The 18,254-nt window shown below is 51.5% G+C and overlaps 1 protein-coding gene across 3 annotated transcripts in view; it reads left to right on the forward strand.

Annotated features, from left to right (window-relative positions):
• TEAD4 (TEA domain transcription factor 4) overlaps positions 1-18,254 on the forward strand; it is an 86,463-nt gene that overhangs the window by 56,830 nt on the left and 11,379 nt on the right. The window contains exons 3-9 of one of the 3 annotated variants that reach the window (XM_032254484.1): positions 514-578; positions 1,643-1,705; positions 7,624-7,752; positions 8,737-8,780; positions 9,304-9,359; positions 10,837-10,976; positions 12,023-12,196. In XM_032254484.1, coding sequence (XP_032110375.1) covers positions 514-578; positions 1,643-1,705; positions 7,624-7,752; positions 8,737-8,780; positions 9,304-9,359; positions 10,837-10,976; positions 12,023-12,196 — 671 coding nt within the window. The remainder of the gene's footprint in view (positions 1-513; positions 579-1,642; positions 1,706-7,623; positions 7,753-8,736; positions 8,781-9,303; positions 9,360-10,836; positions 10,977-12,022; positions 12,197-18,254) is intronic. The other 2 variants (XM_032254486.1, XM_032254485.1) reach the window with 2 other exon arrangements.

Here is an 18,254-nt window from a genome sequence, read left to right on the forward strand (position 1 = left end):
TCAGCAGTTTTGCCCCCCATGCCCGCTGCTGCCCACGGTCAGGACAAGAAATGTGGACGCTCCTCCTCGTTTACAGAGGCGGAGGGCACTGCGACAGTCACCCAGGGCAAGGCCGACGGCCCGGCACCTCCCTGGAGCCGCCCAAGTGTGCAGAAGGCGCTAGGAGAAAGTGTGGGGAGAGGGGAGGAGGCAGCCAGCGCTGGGTGAGGAATGGTGCGGGGGTCAAGGGAGGCTCTGGGAGTTCCTCAGGCTGTGTGTGGTTGGCGGCCATGGTTCCTGTTAACCTTGTTCTCAGGTTTCAGTCCCCACAGTGAGGCCTTGTCTTCCTCTCGCTGCTGGGAGGTCCCTGTGATCCAGAGAGGGAACCCATAGAATCCTCACCCCACATTTCCACTTAGGATGGGCAGAGAGTGAGGGCAGGGCTCCTCCCAGTGCGGAAGGTACCCTGCACCCCCTCACCACTTCCAGCCTTTTGTCCTTCTCCCTGCTGAGAGGCTGCTGGTGTCTCTGCAGGTCGGAACGAGCTGATTGCCCGCTACATCAAGCTCCGGACAGGGAAGACCCGCACCAGGAAGCAGGTGGGCCTCCCAGGGGTGGTACCCCAGCACCGGCCTGCTCCCAAGGTGGGCCAGGCTTTCCCAGGACCAGGCTCGGGCTTCTAAGGGGCAGCAGCTCTGGATGAGTTATCTCTGTTGGGCATGTCACAGGTGGTCCAGTTTCCTTTTTTGTTGTTGTTTTTGAGACAGAGTTTCACTCTTGTCACCCAGGCTGGAGTGCAATGGCACGATCTTGGCTCACTGCAACCTCCACCTTCCAGGTTCAAGATTCTCCTACCTCAGCCCCCCAAGTAGCTGGGATTACAGGCACCCACTACCACGCCCAGCCAATTTTTTATATTTTTAGTAGAGGCAGGGCTTCCCTATGTTGGCCAGGCTGGTCTTGAACTCCTGACCAAGGTAATCCACCCGCCTCGGCGTCCCAAAGTTTGAGAATTGAGGTGTGAGCCACCACGCCCGGCCGGGTAGTCCAGTTTTCTTGGGGTCTCTGTTGTCATCACTTAGGAGGAAACCCCTTGCCTCTCTGGGGAGTCAACAGCCCCCTCTCATCCTTCTCCAGGAAACTAGGACAGACAATAAAACATTGGCACTACTGTTTTTTTGAGTTGGAGTCCCACTCTCTCTCCTAGGCTGGAGTGCAGTGGCACGATCTCAACTCACTGCAACCTCTGCCTCCCGGGTTCAAGCAATTCTACCTCAACCTCCTGAGTAGCTGAGATTACAGGAATGTGCCACCATGCCCAGTTAATTTTTATATTTTTAGTAAAAACAGGGTTTCACTGTGTCGGCCAGGCGGGTCTTGAACTCCTGACCTCAAGTGATCTGCCTGCCTTGGCTTCCCACAGTGTTGGGATTATAGGCATGAGCCACCCCTCCTGGCTGGCACTGGACTTTTAAAATACTGCCAGCTTCTGGATTAGCTGGGCAAGGCAGGACTGAGGGTCCACCAATTGACTCATTCATTCATTCATTCATTTGGTCCACAGATACGGGTTGAGGGCTATGGACGGTGAGGGTTGGGAAGCCAGGCCGGGGAACCCAAGTTGTCGGGAGGTAGGGACAGGAGTCCTCTCTCCCTGCCACAGGTCTCCAGCCACATCCAGGTGCTGGCTCGTCGCAAAGCTCGCGAGATCCAGGCCAAGCTAAAGGTAAGGAAACTGCAGTGTGGGGGCTGGAGGGGCCGGGAGTGGGGGGCTTTCTCCAGCAGCATAAGTCTCCCCTTTGGGATCAGGGCGTGGCTGCTGATGTGCAACTCAGTGTGCTTCTCTCTGTTGAGGAGAGCCAGGTTGGGCCTATAACCTCTCCCATCAGCACAGGAGGGCCAAGTGTATGGACGTCCCATACCCTGGGAGCTACAGGCCAGGCTCCTGCTCAGATTCCCCACTTGCTGGCGCCTGCTTAGAGGAGCTCATATGGCTCAGAGTAGCTGGATCACTCGCCAGCGTTCATTTCTTGAGGGTCACTTAGTGCCCTCAACCAGAGCATGTGGAGTGGCAGGGGCGTGGGGGGTGGCTGCTGTGGGGGTGGGGGTGGTGTTTATGGTATTGTGGGAAGTCCTTCCCCAGGGAAGGACTGGGGGTTCCTTCCCTTCCCTGGGTCAACCCCGTCTTGCAGGGCCTCTGCTGATAGGTGATGGCTCTCAGGGGTCCTGATGTTGCTGGCTTTCCCCTTGGCGTGGTCCTGCTCATCACGGGAGTCTGGCCTCTGGGACCCTGGAACCAGGGGCCCTTTGGGTGAACACTAGGAGGGAGTGAGAGCTCCATCAGGGAGGTGATGACAACAGAGCCTGCACAGCCAGTCAGTGGGAAGATCTGACATTTGAGGCATTAGACTAGACCATTTATGAACATATTTATTTATTTATTTTTAGAGACAGGATCTCTCTCTGTCACCCACGCTGGAGCGCAGTGACGCAATCATAGCTCACTGCAGCCTCGACCTCATAAGCTCCAGCAATACTCCCACGTCAGTCTTGTCCTGAATAGCTGGGACCACAGGCAAGTGCCACTGCTCAGCCATTTTTTTCTATTTTTTTATAGAGACAGCGTCTCTCTGTGTTGCCTGAGCAGGTATTAAACCTGTGGGTTCAAGAGATCCTCCTGCCTTGGCCTCTCAAAGTGCTGAAATGACAGGCATGAGCCACTGGGCCTGGCCTATGTCTAACATACATTTGTTTTTTGAAGCAATGTAGCCCTTTTTCTTGTTTTCCCCCAACAAAATATCACCCTAATGTGTTATCAGAGGAGCCATTCTGGTCAAAGCTAGGTTGGCAAGGCCCCTCTCCTCCCATGAATCCTCTCCTACCCCATGGCGCTTGAACTCTAGGGGACGTCAGAACCCAGTTTAAAAGCCACTGGGAGGCCAGGTGTGGTGGCTTATGTCTGTAATCTCAGCACTTTGGGAGGCCAAGATGGGCAGATCACTTGAGGTCAGGAGTCGAGACCAACCTGGTCAACATGGTGAGACCCTGTCTCCACTGAAAATACAAAAATTAGCCAGGTGTGCTGGCTCACAACTGTAATCTCAGCTATTCAGGAGGCTTAGGCAGGAGAAACGCTTGAACCCAGGAGGTGAAGGTTGCAGTGGGCCGAGATGGTGTCGCTGCACTCCAGCCTGGGCAAAAGAGTGACACTCCATCTCAAAAAAAGAGCCACTGGGCTAGCTGGGCAGGCACGCCTGTAATCCCAGCTACTTGGAGGTGGAGGCAGGAGGATTTCTTGAGGCCAGGAGTTGGAGGCTGAGTGAGGTGTGATCGTGCCTGCGACTGGCCACTTTACTTCAGCCTGGGCAATACAGTGAGACCCCATCTCTAAAAATATTTTTTATATTAAAGAAAAGCCACTGGACTAGATGACCTTGAAAGTCCCATCTGGCCCTGGCAGTTGATGATCCTGACACTGGAATCTCAGAATGAGTGGGTGGGAACCACAGGCCTTTCTGCCGCCTAGGAAGCCACACCCCACTGCCCACTCAGTTCCATTCCTCCTGCCATCAGCCCAGCTGTTCCCCGAGTCCCCCAGCTGTGGTCTGGCACCTCGCTCCTGTTTCCCTGGGACAGCTGACCAGGCCTCAGCTGTTGCTCCCTGCCTCTCAGCCTGGCTCATGTACCCCAGGAGCACCCACAGCCCTGCAACCCAGCCCTGCTCCCTGTTTTTCCTCTCTCGTCTGCCTCTGACTCACTGGGACCCCACAGGTGACCACAGTGAACAGACTTCCCACTGCTGGGTTTAGGGCAATCCCTTGGGGGCTGGCTGTGTGGCCCACATTTGCTTTAGGGGATTGTACTTGTCTTTGTCTACAGGTTCTGACCTGGGGCCCAAGGACAGCCTTCAGTAGATGGCTGGACAGACACTAAGGGGAGCCATAAACTCCTTAAAATAAGCAAATGTTCATGTCTATGTGAGTTTCCCTGGAGAGATTGCTGTGAGGATTTTGTCATATTCTCAAAGGACCTGGAACCCAAAGTGATTAAGCTCTGGGTTGGACAGTGATCCAGTAGAAATCCTGAGTGAGAGGCTGGGTCCTAGGCCTGGCTCTGCCCCGTGGCCATGGGTGCTTGGGCAGAGTCACCAGAGCCTCCTGGAGCTCCGTTCAGTTTCCTCATCTGTAAAATGACAGACGAGCAAGGTGGCATCCGAGTTCCCCTCCTGCCACAGTTAGCGGCTCCTGGCTCCATTGCCCGGCCACTGCTGTCACTCCCCATCAAGTCCTTCCCACTTCCTCCTGACCCCTGCCCCACCCTGCCCAGGCCTGGTTTCCTGAGCTCCAGCCATTTGTTTAGGTCGAGTATCCAGGAAGGCAGGCACTGAGCAGATGCAGCCCCAGCCTCGTGATGCAGTCAAGCCCGAGATCTGTGGGCTTGTGGGGGTGTGCCTGCCAAGTCCCTCGTGCCCTCCTGCAGGGAGAGGTCGGGGGCTGGCCTCCTGAAAAGTGCAAGTGTCCTGGGAGGAGACATACCCTTAGACTTACTAGTTAGTTCCCTCTTTGGTTATCAGAGACAGCCTCTGAGAGCAAAGCCCAAGTCTGGCCCAAAAGGACAGTGGGGAGGGGGCCAGGAAGGGCCGGGGACAAACATCTGTTTCACTGCTTTGTCCACGTTGAAGATGACCCACTACTCAGAACGGTTCCCCCTCCCCACCGCCCTCTGATGTCAAATCCTGACACGTCTCCCTCCACCCCTTGGTCTGCACAGCCCCCTGTGTGCCAATCTGGACCAAGCTCACCTGGCCACCATCACCACTCTGAGTACCCTAGTCACCGAAATTCTCAGAGCCTCAGTTTCTTCATCTTAAAATAAAGGTCCTGCTAGTCCTGCTAGTCTCACAGAGTCAGAGTGAGGTTGTATTTTTGTTTGTTTGTTTTTGAGATGGAGTTTTACTCTTGTTGCCCAGCCTGGAGTGCAGTGGTGTGATCTCAGCACGGCACCCTCCACCTCCCAGGTTCAAGCGAGTCTCCTGCCTCAGCCTCCGGAGTAGCTGGGATTGCAGACATGCGCTACTACGCCCGGTTAATTTTTTATTTTTAGTAGAGACGGGGTTTCTCCATGTTGGTCAGGCTGGTCTTGAGCTCCCGACCCCCGGTGATCTCCCTGCCTCAGCCTCCCAAAGTGCTGGGATTACAGGTGTGAGCCACCGCGCCCAGCCGAGGTTGCGGTCTTGAAAACCTTCCATGGGCTACCTTGTGCCACATGGGTGAAATGGTCACCTTGAGAGGATGAGTGGAAAGGCCTGCTGTGTTCTGGCTCCACACTGCATGGCGCCAGGAGCACTGAGCCTCTCCTGAGCCTCCAGGCTGCGGTGCTGCCCACCTCACAGAGCTGCGGTAGAGACCTCGTGGAGGCATCCCTCAGAAGAGTTTCGAGCTCCAAGGCTCGCTGTTGCTTCTCAACTTCTGTGTTTACTTTATTTAGCTTTTAGAGACTCCCACTCTGTCGCCCAGGCTGGAGCTCACTGCAGCCTTGACCTCCAAGGCTGAGGCGATCCTCCTGCCTCCCAAGTAGTTGGGAGGTTCTCAACCTTTGTATCACTTAAAGGAGATCTAGGTCTACCAAGTTAATTATTGTTAATTATCCAATAATGGTTTTATCTTTCTCATTAAAAAAATTCATGGCTGGAGCAGTGGCTCATGCCTGTAATCCCAGCACTGGGAGGTCGAGGAGGGAAGATCGCTTGAAGCCAGGAGTTTGAGACCAGCCTGGGGTATAGTGAGATGCTGTCTGAAGATCATAAAGATATTTAATTTCTTTTTTTTGTTTTTTTTGAGACAGATTCTTGCTCCATTGCCCAGGCTGGAGTGGTGCGATCTCAGCTCACTGCAGCCTCTGCTTCCCAGGTTTAAGCAGTCCTCCCACCTCAGCTTCCTGAGTATTGTGGCCTACAGGTGCACACCACCACACCCAGCTAACTTTTGTATTTTTCGTAGACACAGGGTTTCACCAATTTGCCCAGGCTGGTCTAGAATTCCTGGGCTCAAGCGATCCACCCACCTCAGCCTCTCCAGGTGCTGGGATTATAGGCAGGAGCCACCTCGCCTGGCTAGATATTGAATCTCGCTCTCTCTTTTTTTTTTGTAATTAAAGATGGGGTTTTACTGTCTTGGCCAGGCTGGTCTTGAACTCCTGACCTCATGATCCACCCACCTCGGCCTCTCAAAGTGCTGGCATTACAGGTGTGAGCCACTGCACCTGGCAGATATTGAATTTTTAAACAGAGCTCCTGAGTTGACTCAGTCGAGCTATTTAGCCCTGATAAAGCTGCAGACAGTGAATAATACTTGCTGTTCCAGTCTGTGTGTGTGGGAGGGGGGATCTTATTTTGGATAATCCCTGCTGGGTACAGTAATGCATACCTGTGGTCCCAGCTACTCAGGAGGCTGAGATGGGAGGATTATTTGAACCCAGGAGTTTGAGGCTGCAATGAGCCGTGATTGTACAATACCTCAGCCTGTGCGACAGAGTGAGACCTTGTCTCTGAAACAAAACGGCTCACGCCTGTAATCCCAGCACTTTGGGAGGCCGAGGTGGGGGGATTACGAGGTCAACAGATCGAGACCATCCTGGCCAACATTTTTAGTAGAAACCCCGTCTCTATTAAAAATACAAAAAAATTAGCTGGGCGTGGTGGCACACGCCTGGAGTCCCAGCTACTCAGGAGGCTGAGGCAGGAGAATTGCTTGAACCCGGGAGGTGGAGGTTGCAGTGAGCCGAGGTCGCGCCACTGCACTCCAGCCTGGTACCTGGTGAGAGAGTGAGACTCTGTCTCAAAACAAAACAAAACAAAATAAAAACACAATTTCCGTTAGGCTTCTTGAAATAGGGAATGTTATGTCATTGGTTTTGAAGACCTTTGGAATTGGGGCACTCAGCATGGAAACCATTGGCTTATATGAATATAACAAATTATTACTGTTGTTACCAGTGCCATTCAAGTGGCTTTCCCTGTGTGTGTATTTGTCCTGGGCCTATGCAGAGTGAATCCATCTTCTGGGGTCTTAGAACCTTTGAAGGGCAGACAGTGAGTATTTACATTCTGACAGGTGAAAGATGAGTGAGTCCCGGTGCCTGCAGTGCCCAGGGAAGAAGTCCTTAGGGCAGGAACGAGGCAGGTAGGGCCACAGGAGGTGGTCCCTTGCCTCCAGACAGCCCATGTGGCCAGGGACGATGCTTCCTGTGCACTTGAGGAGGGATCCAGCAGATATTTACGCATCGTTTTCACAAGACAGGTGCAGAGCTAGGCACCCATGGTAGAGAGGTAAGCAAGGCATAGAAGACCCTTCTTCTCGAGGTGACCCCATAATTAGTAAAATGACAGATAATGTTTCTCTAAGCTCTGATGAAATAAGCAGGGCAAATATCATGCCGCTCTGACAGATGAGAAAACTGACCAGAGAAACCAGGTGACTTTCTCAGTTGCAAAACAAGTTAATAGCTCGGCACAGACCTAACGCCTGGTCCCCCAGCTCTGGCCACTGGCAGCAAGACAGTTTCCCTGACCTGAGGGCCAGACCCGCCTGGTCTCAGCCTGACTAGTGACCCTGCTGAGGTCCTCCCTTGCAATGTCTCCCCCAGGACCAGGCAGCTAAGGACAAGGCCCTGCAGAGCATGGCTGCCATGTCGTCTGCACAGATCATCTCCGCCACGGCCTTCCACAGTAGCATGGCCCTCGCCCGGGGCCCCGGCCGCCCAGCAGTCTCAGGGGTAAGTGGGCTGCTGAGAGTCAGAGGCCAGGCCAGCCCTCTCCTCTACCCTCCTCCCCCTTCAGAAGAGCCAGAAGCACTGGCCGGCCCAGATTTCTCTCACCTGAGTCCTATTGGCCAGGGCAGCCAGGGAAGGAGGGAACAAGGACCCAGGGGCCACACAAGTCCCAACTTGGCTGGTATTGGGACAGCTTTTCACAAGGGGGAAGGGGGCCACCCCCAGGAGCTGACCAATTGGTAGCTCTGCCAAGCTGGCCCAATTTACAGATGAGGAAGCTGAAGCCGAGGGAACTGGAGCTGAAGCCTGAGACCAGCGTGTCCCTGGGCAGCCCAGGCCACGCAGCCTCATTCCTGCCCTCCCGCCAGGTGGAGAGCTGGTGCCCAAAACAAAGCCCTGGTCAGATTTTAAATTTCCCACCCATGGCCATGTTGGGCTCACTTTCAGAATGATCCAGAACGGCCCCTTTTCAGAGCTGTCTCCTCACAGGGTTTTCTTGGCTCCAGGGACTAAGTGAGTCTTCAAGGCACCTGCAGCACCACCCTAGGCATGTGGGGAAGGGGCAGTGCCAGGCCCCAGCATTTTTTAAAGTGTGTCCCAGAGAGCACTAGTCTGTCTGCATGTTAAACAGATAGGACACAGTGGTTCTGTGGGTACGTAAGTATGGGACCCGTGTCAGTAAGCGAGCTCTTGGCACTGGGACTTTTCCAAGCCTTAGGTGCTGGTCTGCATTGTGACTCTGTGGGGGGTTCCCCTGTGCAGTGTGGACCACACCTCGGTGCTTTTCCCACGGAGCCCCTCATCCACAGAGCCTGAGAGCCCCCTGAAACACACTCTGGGCCTGTTAGCATTTACTAGCTAGGCGAGGGCTTGGGCTGCAGCCTCTCCTCCCAGTGGAGGCCCTGCCCTGTCCCACCCCCATCCCCATGCCACGGGGTCCCGGGTGCACCTGGGGCCATGCTGATTCCATGCCTTTTGCCTCCTCAGTTTTGGCAAGGAGCTTTGCCAGGCCAAGCCGGAACGTCCCATGAGTGAGTATGGCCTGGTTTCTGCTGCCAGTTGCTCCCTTAACTGAACTTGAACGCATAAACTCATGACATTGAGCCTGGGCTCCAGGGTGTGCTAGGGCCACTGCTGGGGTCAGCCTTTCAGGATGGCTTTGGGCTCAGGGATTGGGCTCTCCTGCTCTCAGGCATCACTGGGCTCATCTGTGATGTCCATACCGTAGGGTACTATTTGCCAAAATTCCAGGCTCTCTAGTGTATAGGTAGGGCCAGAGCCGGAGTCCCCCAGGGGAGGAGATTGGTAATGAGACCTCTGGCTGGCCTGGGAGGAAGAGAGGGAGGGGTGGATTTCTTCATCAGACACACTGTGTCTGCGGACCCACCACGAAACTGGAGGGAGTCAGCAGGGGTGGGAGCAGGAGGCCGAGGCCCGTCAGGACCACAGAAATACTGACTACCAGGACCTGCCACACAGACCGTTGGACCCAGTACAGGGGTCTGGGGCAGCAGCCTGCCCGAGGCTGACACCTCCCTCTCCTCTCTCCTGCAGTGTGAAGCCTTTCTCTCAACAAACCTATGCTGTCCAGCCTCCGCTGCCTCTGCCAGGTGGGTGGGCGCTGCGTGGCTCCCTTGCCATCGCAGCTGTGTGGCTCCTGCCTCTGGGCCCAGGTCCCCAACAGCCGAACGCCTACATGTCCCTCTTAGATGCTGCCCATCATGCACTGCGACCACACATCCCAGCCCCTGGCCACACCCCATTCCTTGCCCCCAGCATGCACACCTCAGCCAGGTGCCAAGCCCCTTTATGCCCCTCAGGTTGCCTTGCTGCCGTCCCCCTCCCAGCTGTGCTCGGGGCTTGTGGGGCACATGCAGTTCCAAGGGCAGTGCCTGTGCCTGGGCGGTCGTCCCACCCAGCTGGCCTTGTTGCTGCAGCGTGCCTCGCACACCTGGCTCCTGGGAGGGATGAGGGGTGTCCAGCTCACTAGCCTGGGGCTCCTCCCGGGAATAGGGACCCTTGTGGGAGAAGACCTGGTTGGTGGAGGCAGCCAACGTTGCCGACAGGAGCCCCCACCCCACCCTGCCACTGACAGGCTCCGCTCTGTCCTCGCCTCTTTCTCAGGAGGGGCTCTCACCGCCTCCCACTCTGTAGGACAAGACCAGCTCCTCATCCTTAAGCTGCCCTTTCTGGCGTGGAGTCTGCCTGCTCTGCCCCTTGGCTTTCCCTGCCACCGAGAGCAGCCCTGCTCCTCCTCTTGCCCCCAGGTCCTGAAGGCTGCTTTCTCTCATTTACACGTCAAAACCAAGTCACAGCATCGGGTCCCGTCTGCCCTCTGTCTCATGCCAGTCCTCTCCTGTCCATGCTGACCCTGTCTTCACTCCAGGCCTGCTGCCGGCTCTTGCCTGCGTCCCTGCAGAAGCCACTTCACCAGCTCCCTGTCCCCTCTCTCACCTCCTCTCATCACCCTGTCACTCACCAGAGCCTCAGTCTCACAGTGTTGCTTCCAGGCTTACGGTGCCTTCCTGTTCCCCTGGTGCCTTCAGGACATGATCTAAACTCTACAGTAGGACTGGAGTAGGTTCATCTATTAGCAACCCTGGATCAGGAGCCTCTTCTGGGCCCGGCCCTGTTCTGGGAGCTGGGGAGACACCTGTGACGCAAACAGGAAATGTCCCCATCTCTCGGGGCGATGCCACATGGTAATTGTTGATTGATCTGGTTATTTCTCCATCTGGAGCAGAAGTTGCTCGAGGGCGTGAACTTAACGGTGCCTGTTCTGGAAGCCTCTCAGTCCTGCAGGGCCCCGGCTGCCCTCTAGAATCCAGTCTTGCTCAGTGGTTCCATGCCGAGGCCTGAGTGGCCTGAGTTGTACCAGGCAAGCCTCTCCCTACCCGGGCAGCTCCGGGATGCCCTGGCCCAAGATTTACACTCCCTCCACCACCCCTGCTAGGAGGTTCATTTAGGGAGACAGGCGGTCCCCCTGACAGCACAGGTCTCCCTAAGGAGGATTGGGGTCCTTGCAGAGGGTGTGGGCGGGGCGGGTGAATGAGGTCAGGTTCCATGTACCTCTCTCGCTTTGTGCAGGGTTTGAGTCTCCTGCAGGGCCTGCCCCGTCGCCCTCTGCACCCCCGGCACCCCCGTGGCAGGGCCGCAGCGTGGCCAGCTCCAAACTCTGGATGTTGGAGTTCTCTGCCTTCCTAGAGCAGCAGCAAGACCCGGACACGGTAGGTCCTGGCCTCTGCCTGGCCGGTTCCCCGGCCGCCCCCTCCACCTCTGTTTCTGCCTCTGGCGCTCTTGCCCCACTCCACACTGGGGCTTAATTCAGGTTCCCCATTCCTTTCCAAGCTTCCCTTCCGTTCCTTCCCTCCACTCCTCTTTTACTCCTTCACGCCACTCCTCTTCCCTCTTTCCCTCCTCCCTGGCTTCCTGTCCATGTTCCAGTGCCCAGGCAGCCTCCCCCTCCTCCCTCCCTGTCCTGTGTTCCTCCTCCCCTTCTAACCCAACCTACCCTTAGTCTAAGGTTGCTCTGGCCCCAGCCCCACCCCCACAGTGTCCCAGCCTTTCCCTGACTCTGAGAGTCGGGCAGGAAGCTGAGGAGTCTCCTGTGTCTGCTTCACATCCTATGGGATACCAGCCTGTCCCCTTTGGTGTCCAGTGTCCTGGGTGACCAGTATCACCTGCGAAGGTCAGAAAAAGACCTAGAGGAGGCCAAGGTGACAGGATATCTGACATCTTCAGACCTTTTTTTTTTTTTTCCCTTGAGACAGAGTCTTGTTCTGTACCCAGGCTGGAGTACAGTGGCATGATCTCAGCTTACTGCAACCTCTGCCTCCTGAGTTCTCCTGCCTTAGCCTCCTGAGTAGCTGGGACTCCAGGTGCCTGCCACCCCACCTTACCTGGCTAATTTTTGTATTTTTAATAGAGATGGAGTTTCACCATGTTGGCCAGGCTGGTCTTGAATTCCTGACCTCAAGTGATTCACCCACCTTGTAATCCCAAAATGCTGGGATTACAGGTGTGAGCCACTGTGCCCAACTCAAACCTCTTTTTAGCTGAAGAACCCGTGAACCAAATAGATTCTTAGTCAGAAGTCCAGCATGTAAAATAAAAGAAAGAGATTTTCACCATCTCCATTTTACTCATGGGGAAACTGTAGCCCAGGAAGACCAAGCAACTTGCTCCAGATCACGTGGTGGGCACGTGGAGCCTGGGCTGTCTGTCTGTCTGTCTGGCCCGTGCTCCATCTCCCTCAAACCCACTCTCTCTGCAGTACAACAAGCACCTGTTTGTGCACATCGGCCAGTCCAGCCCAAGCTATAGTGACCCCTACCTCGAAGCCGTAGACATCCGCCAGATCTATGACAAATTCCCTGAGAAGAAGGGTGGACTCAAGGAGCTCTTCGAACGGGGACCCTCCAATGCCTTTTTTCTTGTGAAGTTCTGGGTAAGCCTATGATAAACTCTTCCTTTCTGCCACCGGGGCATTCTTGGTAGTGAGAATGGGGCGAGAGTGCCCAGAGTGTGCCCTTGCCATGGTGGAAACTTGGGGAGGCAGCACCAGTGAAAAGGGGAGAGCAAGCCCAGCATGGCTCTGTGATGGTTGGAGCTGAGCAGAGGAGTGGGGCGGTGATCCCAGAGAGCTAGTTGAATGAGGCCTTGCTTCATGGGTGTTGATGGCAGCTAAGCTTAGCAGAAAGCGGGGCCCTCAGGAGGTTTAGTTGGAGAAAGAGACAAAGGAGACCCTACAGGGATGAGTGAAGACGTGACAAGGAGTGCCCTTGTCACCCAGATCTTTGAATGGCAAGCCCCGCATTTGTTCCGGGCCTGGAGCTGGTCCTTCAGTGCTCATGTCCAAGGCATGCTGGGCTGGACAGAGCTTGGAGAAGGGGAGGGAAGTGTTGGATGGATCACCCAGACGACACTCTCCAGGGCGGGGCCACCCCAGAAGAAACACCTACTCAACTTCTCAGACAGCTCAGCCCATAGACTTGGCCTCTGCTGCCCTCCCACCTCACCTGTGGGCAGGTGTTTTGTGGGTAAAACCTCCTCCATTAAAAACGTCTTGTTGCCGGGCGCGGTGGCTCACGCCTGTAATCCCAGCACTTTGGGAGGCCGAAGTGGGTGGATCACCTGAGGTCAGGAGTTCGAGACCAGCCTGGCCAACATGGTGAAACTGGATCTTAAAAAATTAATTAATTAATTTAAAAAGAAAAGAAAAGAAAAAAAAGAAAAGAAAAGAAAAGGAGAAGAAAAGAAAAGAAAAAAGAAAAGAAAAGGAAAAGAAAAGAAAGAAGGGAGGGAGGGAGGGAAGGAAGGAAGGAAGGAAGGAAGGGAGGGAAGGGAAGGAAGGAAAGAAAGGAAAGAAAAAAGAAAGAAAGAAAGAAAGGAAAGAAAGAAAGAGAAAGAAAGAAACGTCTTGTCTCAGGCCAGGAAGTACAGTAGCTGATCTGGGAGCTTAGCTCCCTGGGGGCCCAGTATGTGCAGAAAAGGGGTGCAAAGAGAGAGTCAGACAAATAAGTACTAATGAAGCCAGCAGTGAGGAAGGGCAGGAAGTCAGGCTCTGTGACGGAGGCTTGGAACATTCTCAGGACATGGACTGAGGTTTGGGTGACTCCGCCTTCATTCCTTTCCCCAGTCCCCTTCAGTTCTTTTCACGCTCCTTTCAATGCCTCTTGTGCAGAGATTCTTACCATTTATTTGCTCCCAGACCGCTTACAAAAAAAAAGAATGGAAAGCATCATATTCTCGTCCTACTCCTCCCCACACCCAAATCCCAATCCCCAGAAGTAGTCACTGCTAATTTTAGCTGTTTATTTGGGCTTTATCTCTTTAGTTCTAAGTAATATGCTTATATTGCTGGATCTCAATGTCATGATTAAGACACTGTATTTCCATTCCATTACAGTAGAGAAAATTCAGCTGCATTATATTTCCCCATGTCATCGCAATGTAATAATATCCAATAAGTTATTTAATTTAGTAAAAGTCATAAAATGTTCACATTTTTTGACATGTATACTCATCATCAAAGCGCCCAGAGGGGGCTGGGTGTGGTGGCTCATCCCTGTAATCCCAGCACTTTGGAAAACCAACATGGGCAGATCACTTGAGTTCAAGACCAGCCTGGGCAACGTGATGAAACCCCATCTCTACAAAAAATACAAAAATTAGCCAGTCGTGGTGGCTCATGCCTGTGGTCTCAGCTACTCAGGAGGCTGCAGTAGGAGAATTTCTTGAGCCTGGGAGGCAGAGGTTGCAGTGAACCAAAATCGCACCATTGCACTCCAGCCTGAGTGACAGGGCAAGACCCTGCCTCAAAACAAAAAAAACAAAAGCACAAAGAGTCAAGAAGTGTATTATGATTACATTTTTACCTCTTGTACAACTTTTTTTTCCTGCAAATAAATGGCTCTTGCACTTGCGTATTTCTTAAGAAGCCTATTCTTAAAATTTTATAAATTGCTCTATCAGAACCACCATATAAAATTAAAACTTTTCTTCCCAAATATTCAAAACTGTTAGATAATTTATCAATTCCTCCTCTCTCCCAGAGATCTTTCTCCCAGCTGCCTCTGTTCTGCTGCCGTTCGAACGTGTTATTCTGTAGGCTTGCCCCACAGTTGTCATCCTGAGGCCCTCGTATATTGAATGTACAATTTCCTAGCTCTTACATTTCTCTCTATTGATATACCCCCTTCATTTTGCTGGAACACATCCTCTGGTACCTTCTAAGAAAAGATGCATGGTATGTAAATGACCTTGCTTCTTTGAAATGTCATTATTTTTATTATATCCTTATACTTGACTGATTGGTAGTCTGGGTAAAGAATCTAGATCATACATCATTTTCCCTAGAAAACGATGACTTTTTTTTTTTTTTTTTTTTTTTTGAGACAGGGTGTGTGTGTGTGTGTGTGTTTGTGTTTGTTTTGAGATGAAGTTTTGTTCTATTGCCCAGGCTGGAGTGCAGTGGTTCGATCTTGGTTCACTGCAACCTCCACATCCCAGGTTCAAGAAGTTCTTGTGCCTCAGCCTTCTAAGTAGCTGGGATTACAGGCATGTGCCACCAGGCCTGGCTAATTTTTGTATTTTTAAGAGAGATGAGGTTTTGCAGTGTTGACCAGGCTGATCTCGAACTCCTGGTCTCAAGTGATCTGCCCACCTTGGTCTTCCAAAGTGCTGGGAAATAATTTTCAAGAATCATTTTTTAATGCATTGTGTCATTATCTTTTGACATAGTTTGATAGCGTTCTAATTCCCTACCTTTTGTTATGTAACTTTTCTTTTTTTCCTCTGAAAGTTGTAGTATTTCTTCTTTCTCCCTAATATTCAGTTTCACGTTGGTGAGCTTTGGGATATGCGTTGTTTTACTTCCTAGTTTCAGCCAGGTAATTGGTAAGCACTTTGTGAGATTAATATTTCAGTTTTAGGAAATTTACTCATATTATTTCTTTGAAAATTTCTTTCCCTCTATTTTGTTTTCTTTTCCGGGAATCTCTATTAGTCTGATGTTGGATCCCTCTATGATTTTTACCATTTCTTTATTTTCCAATTCACTTTCTTGGTCTGTTTTCTTAGAGATTTCCTTAATATTATCTTCTGACTCTCTTCTGAATTAGTTAAGGTTGTGTCCAAGTAACATATCACACAAAACCTAAAGAAACAGTGGCATAAATAGTTTGTTTTTCTTTCACATCAAGGAAGTCTGGAGGGAGACAGTCCAGGCTGGCCCAGCTCTCCTGACATTATCAGGGCCCTGGCTTCTCTCTGTCAGCCATCCTCAGTAGATGACTTCTGTACTCAGGGTCATGACTGACAGCTGGTGTTCTTGCTGCCATATCCATCTTCCAAGCATCAAAAGAAGCTAGTTTAGCTCCCTGTAAGGGGCCTGCTGGGAAATCCTGCGTAACACCTAATTAGTTATATGGTTGCATCTAGCCACAAGGAACCAGGGAAAGGTACTTTTTTAGTTGGGTAAGTTGCCATTCTGAACAAAATCAGGGTTCTAATACTGTAGAAGAAGCTGCATGCATTCTTTTATGGATGTATCTTAGTTTAGTTGATGACATTTTGTTTTTTCTGGGTAGTTTATAAAGTATGCATCTTATAGTCAAGGGTGAATTAGATTAATGGCATACAGCAGCATCTCCGCCATGCCTTCTGTTGAATATTTAATATTGGCTCTGACATTTTAATTTTCTAGAGTTCCTTCTTGTTCTGTGATTACATCAAGATGTCTGATGGATGCAGTTTTTATCTTGTTTTTATTAAGGGTATGAAGCGAGTGTTATTTCTTAGGTTTTCTCCTGCTCCTAACCCTCCTCCCACCCACGCCCAGACTGAGTCTCTCTGTGTTGCTTAGGCTGGAGTGCAGCGGCACGGTCTTGGCTCACTGCAACCTCTGCCTCCCTGTTTAAGCGATTCTCCTGCCCCAGCCTCCCAAGTAGCTGGGACTACAAGCACATGCCACCACACCCAGATAATTTTTATATTTTTAGTAGTGACAGGTTTTTGCTACATTGGCCAGGCTGGTCTTGAACTCCTGACTTGAACTGATCCGCCCGCCTTGACCTCCCACAGTGCTGGGATTTAGCCACCGTACCCAGCCTCCAGGTCTTTTCTTTGTTTCTTTTTAATTCTGTTTTTCTGTCTGTTTTGATCCTTGTCTTTCCAGTTGGTGGGTTTTCTTTGGTGTCTTTAATTCTTAGCGGCCTGTCTGTATTTTTTAGCGGCTTTCTTGCAGTCTAATTAAACTTAACCATACAATTTACCTACTTATAGCATACAAGCCGGGCACAGCGGCCCACGCCTTAATCCCAGCAGTTTGGAAGACCGAAGCAGGCAGATTGCTTGAGCTAAGGAGTTTGAAACCAGCCTGGGCACATGATCAAAACCTGTTTCTACAAAAAATACAAAAGTTAGCCAGGCATGGTGGCATGTGCCTGTAAACCCAGCACTTTGGGAGGACAAGGCAGGCGGATTGCTTGAGGCCAGAAGTTGGAAACCAGCCTAGCCAATATGGCAAAACCTTGTCTCTCCTAAAAATACCACAATTAGCTGGTCATGGTGGTGTGTGCCTGTCATCCAAGATGCTCAGGAGGCTGAGGTGGGAGGATCGCTCAAGCCTGGGAGGCGGAGGTTGCAGTAAGCCGAGATCACGCCACTACACTCCAGCCTGGGAGATAAGGCCAGATCCTGTCTCAAAAAATAAAACATACAATTCACAGTTTTTTAGTATATTCACAAAGTTGTGCAACCATAAGCAAAATCAAGTTTAGAACATTTTCATCATCCCCAAAATAAGCCCTGATCCCTTTAACTGTCACTCTCCACTCCCACCCCGCCACCCCCCGCCCGCCCTGTGCAATAATCTACTTTCTGGCTTTGAAGCTTTGCCTATTCTAGACATTGTATATAAATGGGTTCATATAGGATGTGATCTTTTGTGACTGGCTTCTTTAACTTGGCATAATGTTTTCAAGTTTCAGCCATGTTTTCGCATGCACCATCCTTTTTATGGCCAGTAATGTTCCTTGTATGGATAGCCCACGTTGCTCCTCCATTCATCAGGTGATGCGCATTTGGTTGTTTCCTCCTCCTGGCTATTAGGAGTAATGCTACTGTGAACACTGCCTACAAGTGTTTGTGTGGACATTCGTTTTCATTTCCATATGCTTACTTGTGGAATTACTGAGTCATACGGCAACTCTGTTCCACTTTTTGAGGCACTCCCAAGAATCTTCAAAGTGGCTGCAGCATTTTATATTGCCATCTGCAGGGTATGAAGATCCTATTTTCTCCACATCCTCACCGACACTTGATATTCTCTGATTGTAGCCATCCTAGTGAATGTGAACTGATAACTCATTGTGGTTTGTATTTGCATTTCTGTGATGACTTATGATGGTAAACATCTTCTCATGTGTGTATTGGCCATTTGTACATCTTCTCTGGAGAAATGTCAATTCAGAAATTCAGATCCATTGTCCCCCACTTTTTTTTTTTTTTTGAGGAAGTTTCGCTCTGTTGCCAAGGCCGGAGTGCAGTGGTGTGATCTTGGCTCACTGCAACTTCTGTCTCTCGGGTTCAACTGATTCTCGTATCTCAGCTTCCCAGGTAGCTGGGATTATAAGCACGCACCACCATGCCCAGATCATTTTTGTATTTTTAGTAGAGGCGAGGTTTCACCATGTTGTCCAGGCTGGTCTTGAACTCCTGAGCTCAAGTGATTTGCCTGGCTCGGCCTCCCAAAGTGCTGGAATTACAGGTATGAGCCACTGTCCCCAGCCCCATTGCCCATTTTTATAATAAATTGGGTTACTTTTTATTATTAAATTAAGAGTTCTTAATTCTGAATAAAAGTTTCTTTTTTTTTTTTTTTTTTTGGGACGGAGTTTCGCTCTTGTTACCCAGGCTGGAGTGCAATGGCGCGATCTTGGCTCACCGCAACCTCCGCCTCCCGGGTTCAGGCAATTCTCCTGCCCCAGCCCCCTGAGTAGCTG

Source organism: Sapajus apella, unplaced genomic scaffold (genome assembly GCF_009761245.1).
Source record: "Sapajus apella isolate SASKATOON/1434 unplaced genomic scaffold, GSC_monkey_1.0 scaffold86, whole genome shotgun sequence".
NCBI lineage: Eukaryota > Metazoa > Chordata > Mammalia > Primates > Cebidae > Sapajus > Sapajus apella.